Source organism: Oncorhynchus gorbuscha, linkage group LG09 (assembly GCF_021184085.1).
Source record: "Oncorhynchus gorbuscha isolate QuinsamMale2020 ecotype Even-year linkage group LG09, OgorEven_v1.0, whole genome shotgun sequence".
NCBI classification, from domain to species: Eukaryota; Metazoa; Chordata; class Actinopteri; order Salmoniformes; family Salmonidae; genus Oncorhynchus; species Oncorhynchus gorbuscha.
In genome coordinates this window covers 56,782,414-56,798,611 of record NC_060181.1, presented here as the reverse complement: position 1 = coordinate 56,798,611, position 16,198 = coordinate 56,782,414, and the positions used below count along the sequence as shown (strand labels likewise).

Here is a 16,198-nt window from a genome sequence, read left to right as displayed (position 1 = left end):
GAAAAAGTGTGCGTAAGCAAGGAGGCCTACATACCTGACTCAGTAACACCAGCTCTGTCAGGAGAAATAGGCAAAAATTCACCCAACTTATTGTGGGAATGTCACGACTTCCGCCGAGGTTGGCTCTCCTGCCCGTTCAGGCGGTGCTCGGCGGTCGTCGTCACCGTCCTACTAGCCACTACCGATCCCTTTTCGTGTATCTGTTGGTTTTGTCTGATTGGTTTCACCTGTGTGTTGTTTAGTTTATTAGTGTCTGTATATATAGTAGGTTGTCCCGCGGGATTGTTTATTTGTCATCTATGTCTGTCGGTGTATCTTGTGTTCTTATTCTCCGGTTCATCTTTTATCCTGTGTTGGATTGTTCACCCTGTGTGTATTGGGTTGACCGTGTTTCTTGTTCACCGGAGAATAAACTTTCATATCGCTATCTGCTCTCTGCGACTGATTCCACCCACCTTGATTAGACGTGACAGGGAAGCTTGTGGAAGGCTACCCGAAACATTTGACCCAAGTTAAACCATTTAAAGGCAATGCTACCAGATTCTAATTGAGTGTATGTAAACTTCTGACCCACTGGGAATGTGATGAAAGAAATCAAATCTGACATAAATCATTCTCTCTATTATTATTCTGACATTTCACATTGTTAAAATAAAGTGGGGATCCTAACTGACCTAAGACAGCAAATTTTTACGAGGACTAAATGTCAGGAATTGTGAAAAACTGAGTTTAACTGTATTTGGCTAAGGTGTATATGTATGTAAACTTCCGACTTCAACTGTATATATAAAATGCATATACCGTAAGTTCTGGACTATTAAGCGCACCTGAATATAAACCGCACCCACTGAATTTTTAAAAAGATGTATTTTGTACATAAATAAGCCGCACATGTCTATAAGCCGCAGGTGCCTACCGGTACATTGAAACAACTTAACTTTACACAGCCTTTAAATGAAACACGGCTTGTAACAAAAATAAATAGGCTTTAACGAAACACGGCTTGTAACAAAATGTTTACAAATAGCCGTAAACAGTAGCCTACCAAGAAAGTAATTGGTCATTATCTTTCTCCTCCTGTGCACTGAAACCACTGAAGTCATCTCCTTCGGTGTCGGAGTTGAATAGCCTCAGAATTGCTTCATCCGATGTTGGAACGCTGCCCTCTTCAACACGCAGCAGTCCAGCCTTTCGAAACCCATTGATGATAGTGGATTTTTTGACAATGCTCCACGCTGTCAGCAGCTCTATTTCCTTTTCCAACAGCCAGATCGATCGCCTTCAACTTGAAAGCTGCATCATATGCATTTCTCCGTGTCTTTGCCATGATGAGAGTGACAAAATGACTACCGTAATCAGAATGATGGGAAGTTTGAGCGCGCTCGATTTACATCACATTATGTGACGGTGCTCAGTTTTTTGGCGGCATGAATCTTGTGAAAGCGGGAAAAATCCATAAATTTAGCCGCGTCAATGTATAAACTGCGAGGTTCAAAGCGTGGGAAAAAAGTAGCGGCTTATAGCCCGGAAATTACGGTATACCAAATATTACCCCAATACATCTTTTCCATTCAAAACTCCTCAATGATTTAAGAATACGTCCCAAATGACAATCTATTTCCTATAAAGTGTACTACTTTTTACCATAGCAACCCTACCACCCACCACCCCCAAACAGCCCTCGTCAGTAGCTGAAACGCCTCCTCTCACCTGCCTGCCAACTCTGTTGTTGTGGAGCCTCATCCTGGCATGGATGTCCTTGTATGTCTCGCGCGAGTCCAGGAAGTCCCTGGAGAACTTCTCCCCAAAGTCCACGTCCGGGCTGCAGCCTCCCCACTCCCAGGAGTCCTGAGGCCCGGGCAGGTCTGCAGGGAAGTGCTCCATGACTCCGTGCACCATGCCCTTCCCCCGGTGGATGGCCTCCAGCTGCAACCGGTTCAGTTTGATGCGGAAAGCCTCCTCATCGCCTCTCCGCTTCTCGTCGCAGCCGCACGCCTTCAGCTTCCCCATGGAGCAGGCATTGGACACGGCGTGGACCACGCCCGCTGCCGCGATGGCGTATGCAAAGGCGCTCTCTCGGAAACCTACAAGAGATGAAGAGAAAGAAAAGATTAACAATAGAGATACTATCCTGTTATAGTCCTTTTTGATTCCTACTGCACATACAAGTACAGCGCAGTAGATGACTATCTGTGGAGCTATACAGAAGTCCAATGAGCCCTGATGGGCTTTTGAGATACACTGCAGTACCAGTATAAACCCCCACCCTACCTCACAGCACAACAGAGGCAGAAACATCTGGGACAACAGCAATTAAACCCAAACACTTGCATGTCTCCAGGCCCAGGGGCTGAGAGTGAACAAACCCCCACCATCCTTTCAACATAAGGATCTGACGGTGATCATTAACAGGGCTGGAAGTGGCCGGTGGTGGTGCAGCAGATGTGAGCTCCGTATTGTTAATCCCCTTTAAAGCTCTCCCTTTATTGAGCTCTCCAGCATGTTTACAATTAACCTGGCTACTGTCGGAAACCATTTGATCTGCCTGCCAAATCACACACAGCAGCCGCACGGCGTCTCAGCCCTAATCAGGCCAGTATGGGCTGCTCTTGTCATGCCATGCATGTTATGGGTGACGCAGCAAGGCGGAACAAAAAGAAATAGCAGAAAGTTGCCAGTACTAGGGTTTCAAAATGACGTTTTTTTTTCTCCAGAAATCCTAGGTTAGAGGATTTCGGATTTCCTGCTTATTGCTTTCTGATTCCCGGGGAATCTTCCAACGGGGATTTCTGGAAAAACCTGGAAAGGTTGGGAAAGTTACCAGGATTTTGCAGCACTTGACAGCACATGCTGTAAGTAAGGCCCACATAAATACGTATTATTCTACACATCTCTGACAGAAAGTTCACATGTGTAAAGGCGATTTTGAGGACCTTGCTCGTGTTGTTCGTGCAGAATCCTAACATTGTTACAGCAACTTAATGTGCCTAGAGTTTCTCTGTCCAGTACTGCCCATTCCAAGGGTTACAGGGTAACATACAGAGCATATTCACCACAGGTGTCTGTCTATACTGTACTCTCCTTATTGGTGATCAGAGCTAATAGCCTGTAACCATGACTCCCCGAGTTCCTGTAAAACCAGCCCTTCTCAGAATCACTTACAGAAGAGGGGGAAAAAGTGTTTTAAAATAAACATGTTTAGAACATACTCAAGACATTAAAGGGGAGATCTGCAGTTGCTACATCCATTTTTTAGGCTTATAAATGAATGATAATGTACTAATTGATTCTTGAATATGACTTATCAATGCAGCTTATCTCAAGCTCCAACCCTCAGCTTTCGACTGAAACGGGAGGGGAGTACGATTTGGGATTGATTCAACTGCTTTCAGTTTGAGGGGGAAATGATATTACTACAAACAGTCCAAATGTGTTACTATTGTAGAGATGCTCAGTGTTACTGTGTTATTTCAACTTGTGATATTTGTAACAATGATCTTCTTACTTTTTGATGACAAAAAGAAGACATGATCAAGAAAGAATTTGATTGGTCACATTTGTATCATTTAAAAATTCCCAATTGTAACTGTTATTGTTAAATATGTATAGGTATACAGGATCAATTAGAAATTACATTTGGAGTCCAAAAAAAAGTGCCGACGTTTGAACAAGTCCTAAACTGGCCATGATCCCAGTTCAATGCATATTAGAAAGCCTTAAAGAAAAGCATCCCAAGTGTACAGAGGATAGATAAGATATAGTCGATGATGTTCCATTGATCATCCCCTATTCACTCACTCATACACACGCACGCACGTACACACGCACACACACACACACACAGTCGTTTTTCCGCCTCTCAAACTCCCCATGATTCCATGGGGGACGGAGGACCGCACTTAGATGCAGCCCAGAGACACAGACATGAAAATGCTGTTTTAGATTTCCTCCCTAGCAGACTGAGGCGAGAGACCTGGAACAAATCAATCTGACAAATAATTTAAAGTGAGAGGCACGCCCGGCTGAACTGATGGCTGAGGAAGTGGGAAAATGAATGAAAGATTAAAGAAAACTGTCACTTTGTGTTACAGAAACCAACTAAACAGGTTTATGTATTACCATTGAGAGTTGGGAAAGTGCTGTGAGCCAATTCACAGCACTTGCACTGACAGAGAGTAAAAGCATTAGCCGGGCCCCGAGAAGGCTCACTTTATGTGTCTCACTGGCTTTTTAGCCTAGTTTTCTAATTCAGACTAACGTAAAAATATGGCCCCATAAAGTATGTCAGAATAAATCAACAAGCAGATACATGTTTGAGGTAAAGCGGATATGTTTCCTGTAGTAAAATGAGATATCCAAACAAACAATTGGATAGGGCATGCATAATATGCTGCATTCGCAAAATCCACTCATAAAAGCTTCGAAACGAAAACTTGCATTAGCTTTAATAGCGTCATACCTGTCATTTCGCTACTGTATTTCCTACTGTATAACTTGCTGACGTAGTACAAGAAAATATATTTCATATAATGCAACCATTTCACGAAATATTCATTCAAAGTATGCATTTCTTAGCGGATGAATCAACTCATTTGAAAACCTTTGTTTTTGCCTCAGGCAAAACATACCCATCCATAACCAAACGCCAGAGATCTAACAACAAACACTGTGTGTAAAGTGAATGAGTAAAAAGGGGACGTGTGGGATAGATCCCAAATGGTATCCTATGCCCTTCATAGGGTAATACGTTTTTCAAGTAAGGGCACTGTAGGGAACAGTGCACTATAGGGAATAGGGTGCCATTTGGGATGCAGGTGTGGGAATCAGAAGCACCATTTTTTTTTAACTCAGGAGGGGTCCCTACCCCGTACTGTCTGTTAGGTGTCTCACCTCGTTTGAAAACCACACTATCGTATGGGATCTTGTTCCTGGTCTCCAGGCTGGAGCAGTTCCACCTGTGTCCTCTGAACTGGTGCTGGCACTCATGGATGGCGATCTGGATGCCTTGGATGGCCGAGGCGGTGACGTCAGGGTTTCTCATGCACACCTCCAGTTGTCTGTGGTTCAGTCCAGGCAGGGTCAAGCACACGGTGTTAGCATTGAGAATGGGGTCGATATTGGGGATCTTCAGCCCAAGAATCTTGTTGGAATCTACCCTGGAACACAGAAGGTTTGATGTTAAGGTGTGTCTGTACTGTAGCACATGATTGATACTTCTGTGGCATGTAAATCATTTGTAACAACTGTCATTTACATGACAGGAGTCGGGTGTTTTACAGTATTACTCTTCTGAGAGTTTGTGGTTGTAAATTGTTTTTGACAGTATTGACTCGTGAAGTAGTCGAAGGTCGAAAAGTGGCACGTTGTACATTGAGGAAATTAAAAATTCAGTTTTAATGATTTTATTGTTATGCATTCTAAAATATATTGCCTGTTGCACACACACACACACACACACACACACACACACACACACACACACACACACACACACACACACACACACACACACACACACACACACACACACACACACACACACACACACACACACACACACACACACACACACACACACACACACACACACACACACACACACACGTGCACACACACACACACACATACGCACATGGGGGCGCGAGCACACACACCAGTCAAGCTCAGGAAGTTCATTACATAAATATCCATTTGTGCAACCATTCATATTGCCAGAGTTGTTACTGTAATGCCAGGACTGATCAAAGAAACATGTTTCTGAAATGTCATTGATAAAATAACAGATTGCATTTCTACAACTCATTGTGCCATGTCTCAATGCACTCTGTGACATCAAACCTTAAGTCCCGCAGTCTGATATTGAATGAAGGGGGCATGTCACCAGAGAGGATGGACACCATGTTAACAGGAATGGAAAATAGACACTCAGTTCAAACATGGTGGGATAACTTTTTAGAGTCATTGAAAAATCCTAAGAGCAAATTCACATCACTTTGATTCTGAGTAGAAAAGTACTTGGGAACATTTATGTAAATCATGAAAGAAATGTAGTCTGTCTGTGATACAGCATCCTTATCAGTAAAACAGTTACACAGAAGTAAACATTTGATATCCCTTTAAATCAACTTTGGGTTATTACAATAGCCTAAGCAGGATACCTACACTGAGCCAGTGTGGAACAAAGATCGTTTTTTGTTGTCGTTGCTGACATCTCCTAAAAATCTCCATGTGCATTACATTATCATGCAAAGAGTCTGATCTTTATGACAGTAAAGTTAGTCACCACGTCAATAATATGATACGTATTATTCAGTTGTGACAAACTCATATAATGCTAAATGAACATGATTTGTGAAGTTAAAGTTATTCGGAGTTATTTATTGTACAGTACTTAATTGCACAATATGATTTGTGAACAAGAGCAATGCCGACAATGAACCTATAGTGATTGTGCCAACATAGACAAGAGTAGAGTGTAAACTGTAGCTAGGTGCTGCAAAATGTAAATAAAATCACAGCCGAAAATAATGTAGCAACTGTAGGTTGTATTGTGGTGCAAACTTTAGATAAACTCGGGAACATTCATTATTTCATTAACTTGTGAGTACACCAGCAAAAGTAAAAGACGACTATTCAAAGAAATCTTCAGGTAAAAAAAAATATTGAAGTAAGCAAATGAAACTTCTCAACTCACCTTTGATTGAACATAGTGATTGCAATCACTAGACATATTAGGCGGCAGAACGAGAAATCCATTGTGTCGCTTGTTTTTGACAAAAGATAATAAATGACATAGAGCGGTGTATAACAAGTTATATGTCCCTCTAATATCTGTCCACTCCAGAGTTCCGGGGGACGCGCTTTGAGGATGACAGGTCTTGAGCTCAAGTATGGATCTGATTTGAGAACTGATACAAGACTGACAAAGTGCTGGACGTACCTAACGACTGCAGGACAAGTCATTCAAAGAACGACACTCGTTTGACTGCACTATCTGTCAACTTATTGAATGAAGATAATAAGTTGGAAGAGAGACGACTAAACACTCTTGCATGCTATCGCACATCTGCACAATTGTACGATAGCTCCGCCAAGATATTTGCATTGGAATACATCCGAAAGTCGTGGGTGTACTAACAGCGCGCTATCTGGAGTCTCGTTGACTTGTGATGATTTGATTATACTGATAGCATTTCTAAACTACACCACTTAGCACTTTGCCAGCCCACCTCTACGTCACTCAGAGTAACTAATAGCGGCAGAGGAGGACAACCCACCGACTGGGCACACACTGGTTGAATCAATGTTGTTTCCACATCATTTTAACACAATAATGTTGAACCAACGTGGAATAGATGTTGAATGTATGTCTGTGGCCAGTAGGCACTGGGCATAAACTGGTTGAATCAACGTTGTTTCAACTTAATTTGTTAATGTATTTTGACATGGAAAATACATTGGATTTGCAAAACGTCATGCATTTAAAATATTGTTTTGAGGGTGAAATTTCAACCACAGGGTTATGTCATCATGGTAACCTATTTTCAACATGTTGTTTTGAGGGTAAATTTGAAACAATGTCAGATCTGGAACATTATATCCACTATCAGAAGAAAAAACTATAGGCTGGGCAGCACCTCCTACTGGGGAGTTGATCTAAGAATTTATAAGTCTCATATCAATTATTCTATTTAGGCCTATATTCATGGTTTTCACTGAGAAATGTGCTAGCTAATGACAGACAACACTGCCATTTGTCTGAAGTAAATTTGACAACATGATGATAACAGCAAAGTTGTTTCCTGCTAAATATGTGCCTACTTCAGCAACGTCATTGTAGTCCCCGAGGTCCTATAATGTAATTTAGAGAACACAGCCATTAGCCCACGTTCTACTTTTGAGCATCATATGTGCTTGAGGAGTCTGCAGAATATTGATAACATTGGCAACTACGCGACCGAGTGATGGGGGTGCAACCCATGAATAGCATTTGCGAAGTCATCAACCGCTATTGCTTCAATTCAACTCAGGGTTCAACTAAAAATAGACAAAACATATAGGCCAAGGATTTCAAGCTTTGGTTGATTTCAAATGTAATCTTCAAGTTAACAATGAATGTGTTGGATTCACGTCTCCATCGCAGCTAAAACAAATCTAAGTTAAAGAATAGGACTAAATCAAATCAAACTTTATGAAAAGTGCATTTAAAAGTTTGATTTCATTCGATTTGGTCCTATTCTTTCACTTTTGGCCGAGATGGAGACGTGAATTGAACGTCTCGATTGTTCATTTGCAGACAAACTGGATATTAAATTGTGAATTGTGTCAAAATCTAAAGTTGTTCAAAGCCATTATGATATAACTCATCTTGGGCTTTTACGAGAGTGGGAAAAATATATATATATATTAAAAAAATATATATATATTTTTTTAAATTCCCACTCTCGTAAAAGCCCAAGATGAGTAATATCACAATGGGTTTTTTATATAAATAATAACATTTAGCCACCAGTGTATTCTGGCAATTGAAGTCACAACATGAGTTCATATGGTCTGAACTAGGGGGGCTCTATAAGTCTGGGGGTAGTTATACTCTATTGCAAAGGTATCCCACTATCTTCTTCATACTGCTGCAGTCAACCACCACTGTGAGCCATTACAACTGAGTCACTATTCTGCTATATTACTCATATATTGCTTTCCTCAGGTCAGATTCATTACAGTGGACACATTTCCTCTCTGAGAATGAATAGCAAGATGTTGCAAGCTCAAGAAAAACAAAAAAATACTGCTTCCATCTGGTGAGCTGGGGGTTTTCTGCCAAGCAGAACTGCTGTCAGGATTCTAACACACAGAGCCTAATTGTTTCCCATTGTTCACTGGGTAATACATTTCCTGTTCAATTAAATGTATCATAAGTGACATGGGGGAAAAATGGTTTTGTCCTAATTCAGCCAAGTGTACTTCTAACTTACAAAATGAGTTGCTTTACTCAAATGACTCGAGGCAACCGGTTTCCTGAAATCGTCAGTGTCCTGTCCTGACACACTGTATTCATATTGCAGGATAGGCCCTATATATTCACTCATTTGAATACTCCCCAATATTGTTTATTGCCAGTTCTAATGACACGTCCCACCTCTTCTGTCCACCTATCAGTGTCTTGATGTAACAGTGACTTCAGAAAGTATTCACACCCCTTGACTTTCTCCACATTTTGTCACGTTAAAGCCTGAATTTGAAATGGATTAAATTGAGATTCTGTGTCACTAATCAACACACAGTACCCCGTAATGTCAAAGTGGAATTTAGTTTAAAACATTTTTTTTACAGATGAATTTGGAATGAAAAGCTCAAATGTCTTGAGTTAATAAGTATTCAACCCCTTTGTGATGGCAAGCCTAAATGAGTACAGAAGTAAACATTTTCTGAACAAGTTACATAATAAGTAGCATGAACTCATAGTGGTTAACATGATTTTTGAATGACTACCCCATTTCTCTACAACACACATACAATTATCTGTAAGGTCCCTCAGTCGGGAAGTGAATTTCAAACACAGATCCAACCACAAAGACCAGGAAGGTTTTCCAATGCCTCGTAAAGAAGGGCACCTATTGGTAGATGGGTAAAACTAAAAAAGCAGACAATAAATATCTCTTTGAAGATGGTGATAGGTAAACAGTGAGGATGGATCAACAACATTGTAGTTACTCCACAATACTAACCTAAATGACAGAGTGAAAGGAAGCATGCACAGAATATAAGGCACTAAAGTAATACTGCAACAAATGTGGCAAAGAAATGTACTTTTTTTTGTCCTGAGTACAACACATTATGTTTGGGGCAAATCCAACACAACACATCTCTAAGTATCACTTTTCATATTTTCAAGCATGGTAGTGACTGCATCATGTTTTGGGTATGCTTGTCATCAGCAAGGACTACAGAGTTTTTTTTAGGATAAAAATAAATGTAGTAGGTGCAGGCTAAGTGCAGGCAAAATCCCAGAGGAAAATCTGTTTCAGTCTGCTTTCCAACAGACACAGGGAGACAAATTCACCTTTCAGAAGGACAATAACCTGCAACAGAAGGCCAAATATACACTGGAAATGCTTACCAACGAGACATTGACTGTTCCTGAGTTGCCTAGTTACAGTTTTGACATACAGTACCAGTCAAAAGTTTGGACACACCTACTCATTCAAGGATTAAAAAAAAAATGTAAACGATTTTCTACATTGTAGAATAATAGTGAAGACATCTAGACTATTAAATAACACAAATGGAATAATTTAGTAACCAAAAAAGTGTAAAACTAATTATTTAAAGTTGCCACACTTTGCCTTGATGACAGATTTGCACCCTCTTGGCATTCTCTCAAACAGCTTCATGAGGTAGTCACCTGGAAATGCATTTCATTTAACAGGTGTGCCTTGTTAAAAGTTAATATGTGGAATTTCTTTTCTTCTTAATCATTTTTTTTATTAGTATTTTTGTTGTTGTTGTATTTCTCATTTAAATATATATACGCAACCATTCAAACGTTTGGTGTCACTTAGAAATGTCCTTGTTTTTGAAAGAAAGGCTATTTTTTTTGTCTATTAAAATAACATAAAATTGATCAGAGATAGTGTTGACATTGTTAATGTTTTAAATGACTATTGCAGTTTTTTTTATGGAATATCTACATAGGTGTACGGAGGCCCATTATCAGCAACCATCACTCCTGTGTTCCAATGGCACATTGTGTTAGCTAATCCAAGTTAATCATTTTAAAAGGCTAGTTGATCATTAGAAAACCCTTTTCCAATTATGTTAGCACAGATGAAAACTGATGTTCTGATTAAAGAAGCAATACAACGGTCCTTCCTTAAACTAGTTGAGTATCTGGAGCAACTGAGCAAGAGGACAAGTACATTAGAGTGTCTAGTTTGAGAGGGGGGGGGGAAATCTCCCATGAACTTTGAGTGGGAGATTTGAGTGCATTGTTGATTAGATAGCAGAAAGGATGCTATGGTAACTCTCACTATCGAATGTCTCTTTTCTCAAAATCATCTCCCTCCCCATCTGAAAATTGGCAGATGTGAAAAAAGAAACATATTAGAATAGAATAACTTATTAGAATTGAATTGAATAGCTTTAACCCCAACCCTAACCCTTATTATGGTAATAGATTTACATTACGTTTGCACTACATGTACATTAACAATACTGTATTTACAGCATTAACAGTTTTAGTAGATATATACAGCACTATGTTGCTGAGGAAACTGTCCGCCGACAGCTCAAAAGCTCATGCCAAGTTCATGTTTCTTGGAGAGTTTTGTAAAGGAATGAGAAGAAGTTTAGCCAATTACAACAATTTCACAGACTAATAGGTAAATACTTGAGAGTACATCAAGAGAGGTGGAGAAACTACAAGACAAACTATGTTGAAAAGAACACAGAGAACACTCTCCACTTATAGGAGCATGCAGACAAATAATAGCTAAGAGTTGGAGGAATAATCAGTGTTTGGAATGGATCTGTATTATTACAATTTCATCAAAATAAGAGAAAGTCACGGTTCATGAGATTGAAATTATGGGCTAATGCAGGACTATTAGAGGATTGAGAAATAAACTTCTACAAAAGGCCTACATCTCAGACAATTGCAGTGGGCTATAGATCCGGACCAGTACTTTGGTCAATACTTCTGCCTGCCTGTTTTTATTTCCATAGTAACAACCACCATAGAAATTTAGTGATTGTTGTACAGAAAGATTGTGCTGAATTTTTATTTAAAAAAAAGAGACTTACAGTATACCAGGGCTCTGTAATGCCGGGAATGAACTTCTTTAAAGTCTTAAGCCAAGACCTTATAAAAAAATGTTGTAAACAGGTTGATTATTGAAACTGCACTGTTAAACTGATGCAAGGTGCAACAGAAAGGTTAGGCCGACCTTGTTATTCCTTTTTATCTGTGTTGCAATCTTCTGGGTGGAAGAACCGTATGGTTTTAATCAATTAACGAGTCATTGCGGTACAACAAAAAATAGTTTGGGGATGAGTGAAACCTTATTTAGGACCGTCATTAACGACTCACAGAAGGTACACTAATCTGTCGCCTAGGGGAGACTTTAAATTTAGCAAAACTTTTCGTGGGCTGTTGAAAAATGGGGCGGGCTTTGTTTCCATTTTAGCGAGAGAGGCGGGAAGGGTGGTGAAATGAGCCAGAGAGAGTGTGGTGTCTATGCACTACTCTACATGTTTATTTATCTGGAAAGGACATACTGGAGGTCAGGCTGAAATAGGTTGTGCCGTAAATGGCAGCCTATTCCTATGTAGTGCGCTAATTGTGAGTCCTAAAAATTGAATCAAAATCAATCAAAGTTTACTGGTCACGTACACAGATTTGAACTGCTGTAACAGCTAGCAAAAAAAACAAAACAATACACACATAATCCAGAAAAATATAAAAATAAGTTGAGGATGAGCCATGACTAGAATACAGTATCTACATGTAAAGTGGGTGAAACAGCGTGCAAACGTTATTAAAGTGATCAGTGTTAAATGACTATGTATATAGGGCAGCAGTTTATAAGGTGCAGGGTAGAGTATCGGGTGGTAGCCGGCGAGAACAGTGACTAAGGTTCAGGGCAGGGTACTGGGCGTAGGCTGGCTAGTGGTGACTGTTTAACAGTCGGATGGCCTGGAGATAGAAGCTGTTTTTCAGTCTCTCGGTCCCAGCTTTGATGCACCTTCACTGTCTCCGCCTGAGGTCCTATGGGCTCTATATAAGGAATCGGGTGGCATTTGGATGAAACTTGCCACTCTCAGCCTCTCTCTGATATCTGACATGCATTGGAGTACGAGAGGAAACAAATCAGTAGCGTAGTGAGAAATGCGTTGGTGGTGGTGGTGGTGGGGGGTGCATGTCTGTGCAAATCTACAGATTTTGCCATGGGGCAGAGATGAACATTTGCAGTTGTATAGCTAATCTTGCTATTCTACACATTTTGCCAAGAGGCTGGGAGAAAATGTTGCAGTTTTAAAGCTATTGGTTTGTTGACTGTGATAAAGGCACTGGTGAGACACTGGATTATGAGCTATCTTGTTTGTTAAATGAAAAAAATGAAGTACAATAGGCAGTGGCATGTTGCATATACATGTAGCTGTTGAAACATATGCCTCAATGCGGTCATATTCATAGCTTATTGGGGGTGTGGGTTTCAGTTAGTTATTTTTGGCCACCCATCTCATGAGAGTGAATGTCATTCCTGTTCATATGAATGTCATTCCAGTGCACTGCTTGCTATGAATTCTATCTGATGGTGTTTGCATGTTTAGGTAAAAAGACGAATAATGTCCCGTTTGCAGAGGTAGGTAAGTACTGAATATCTATACTTAAACCTCTTAAGTTACAAATGTAGGTACTTTGTTACACCTAATGATAAACTGTGATAGCAAACAAAAAGAAAGACAACTTAGTGTAACTGATTTGACGTTAATGTATTATTTAAGCCTGTCAGCATCATCTTGTGGACCCCAAGAATAGTAGAGGCTGCGTTAGCCGCTGCTAATGGGGATCCTCAAGGGCGTCGTTAAGGGGGGGATGGGGACATTAATGATTCATGGGACCCTAGCTTTGTATGGGCCCCTAAATGTTTAGAAAATGATTTGTTTATCACTTAAACAATGTTAGACAAAGAAATCTGTGATGAAAATTAAAGTGAATAACCATAATCAGATCAGGCATCTCTACCCAACCATCTCTATAAAGCTATACAGTTGAAGTCAGATGTTTACATACACCTTAGCCAAATGCATTTAAAGTTAGTTTTTCACAATTCCTGACATTTAATCCTAGTAACAATTCCCTGTTGTAGGTCAGTTGGGATCACCACTTTATTTTAAGAATGTGAAATATCAGAATAATAGTAGAAAGAATGATTTATTTCAGCTTTTATTTCTTTCATCACATTCCCAGTGGGTCAGAAGTTTACATACACTCAATTAGAATTTGGTAGCGTTGCCTTTAAATTGTTTAACTTGGGTCAAACGTTTCGGGTAGCCTTCCTCAAGCTTCCGACAATATGTTGGGTGAATTTTGGCTCAGTCAGGTTTGTAGGCCTCCTTGCTCGCACCAACTTTTTCAGTTCTGCCCACAAATGTTCTATAGGATTGAGGTCAGGGCTTTGGGATGGCCACTCCAATACCTTGACTTTGTTGTCCTTAAGCCATTTTGCCACAACTTTGGAAGTATGCTTGGGGTCATTGTCCATTTGGAAGACCCATTTGCGACCAAGCTTTAACTGATGGCTTGTGATGTGGCTTCAATATATCCACATAATTTTCCTGCCTCATGACGCCATATATTTTGTGAAGTGCACCAGTTCCTCCTGCAGCAAAACACCCCCACAATTAATCTGTCTGTAAACAGTTTTTTCAAAAATTACTTGTGTCATGTACAAATTAGATGTCCTAACCGACTTGCCAAAACTATAGTTTGTTAACAAGAAATTTGTGGAGTGGTTGAAAAACTAGTTTTAATGACTCCAACCTAAAGTGTATGTAAACTAGTTTTAATGACTCCAACCTAAGTGTATGTAAACGAGTTTTAATGACTCCAACAAGCAAGTAATAAGGGAAAGGAAGAGTATGGACAGATTCGAAGATTCAAAGCTATCGTTTGCAGACCAGCCAACAGGTGTGGTGATGAGACAGAACTGTATAGAATCATGCCCCCAGACTCAGAAGCCAAGCCATTCCACAACTATTTACAGTACAGTAAGTCACCAAAACAGAAGAGAGAAGGTGCAGAGAGACTGGCTTATTTATAAGTGTAAAGGCATTATATTGCATTCCATGTGTTCTTTTATCTCATGAGCAAAGTAAACCATTACCCAGTTCATCACTGAAATGGTGGAGAATGTAGGACAATCCACCAGAGCACGAGGACGATGTGTCTCACAAGAACTGTTACAGGGACAACGAATGAACAAATCTGCAGCATACAGAAAACAACAGCTACAGGTATAGACAGTCAGCTGCAGAAGCAAACCCAGTCAAAAATGTATAAAAACAGAGCACTTTTAGAAAGGATTTTGGATGGGACACTGTACTTAGCATCTAGGCATCTGCCATTCTGGGAGAAATCACTTAATCTTGATGATGTGCATAATGGACATTACCTACTGTAGGCTTACTTGAATTGTTGTCAAATGATGACCCGCTATTAGGTGAGCACTTACAGAAAGTCAGGTACCAATAGAAAGGAGCACGACTGACTCTTTACCTCAGCCCTGAGAGCCAAAACGTGTTCATAAGAATATGTGGTCAAAGGGTGTTGAAAACAAAACTTTATGAAAGAGAAGATGCGATCTATTACTCGGTTATATGTGACGCAACTCCAGACATTTCCCATACTGAGGCAAATGTACTATTGGTGAGATACGTCCACAACGATAAAGTTCAGGGAACAGGTGAATGGGAAATAGTTGAATGTTTTCTTGTATTTAAACACTTTGCTAGAAAGACAGGCAGTGACCTTTCTGAAATGATTTTGAGTGCATTGGGAGGGCCTGGCATTGCAGAGCAGATTGCCGTGGTGAAGGCTATGTTAATGGTGCAAGTATGTCAGGGAAAGGGAAGGGAGTTCAAGCACACATACTGGAAAAGAATCCACTGGCCACATTTGTTATTTATTTTTTGATTTCACCTTTATTTAACCAGGTAGACTAGTTGAGAACAAGTTCTCATTTGCAACTGCGACCTGGCCAAGAATAAAGCAAAGCAGTGCGACAGAAACAACAACACAGAGTTACACGTGAAATAAACAAGAGTACAGTCAATAACACAATAGAAAAAAAGAAAGTCTATATACAGTGTGTGCAAATGGCGTGAGGAGGTAAGGCAATAAATAGGCCACAGTAGCAAAGTAATGACAATTTAGCAGATTAACACTGGAGTGATAAATGAGCAGATGATGTTGAGCAGATGATGGTGTGTAAGTAGTGATACTGGTGTGCAAAAGAGCAGCAACGTAAATAAAAAACAATATGGGGGTGAGGTAGGTAGATTGGGTGGGCTATTTACAGACGGACTATGTACAGCTGCAGCGATCGGTTAGCTGCTCAGATAGCTGATGTTAAAAGTTAGTGAGGGAAATGTAAGTCTCCAGCTTCAGTGATTTTTGCAATTCGTTCCAGTTACT

The 16,198-nt window shown here is 40.1% G+C and overlaps 1 protein-coding gene across 1 annotated transcript in view; it reads right to left on the bottom strand.

The window, feature by feature from the left end:
* Nucleotides 1–7,153, bottom strand: part of LOC124043805 (protein Wnt-10a-like) — a 35,587-nt gene extending 28,434 nt beyond the window's left edge. Inside the window, exons 1-3 of the mRNA XM_046362780.1 lie at nucleotides 6,695–7,153; nucleotides 4,891–5,156; nucleotides 1,711–2,084 (exon numbers count right to left, since the gene is read on the bottom strand). Of these exons, the coding sequence (XP_046218736.1) occupies nucleotides 1,711–2,084; nucleotides 4,891–5,156; nucleotides 6,695–6,963 (909 nt within the window). The 5' untranslated portion in view covers nucleotides 6,964–7,153. The remainder of the gene's footprint in view (nucleotides 1–1,710; nucleotides 2,085–4,890; nucleotides 5,157–6,694) is intronic.
* Between the last annotated feature and the right edge of the window lie 9,045 nt (nucleotides 7,154–16,198).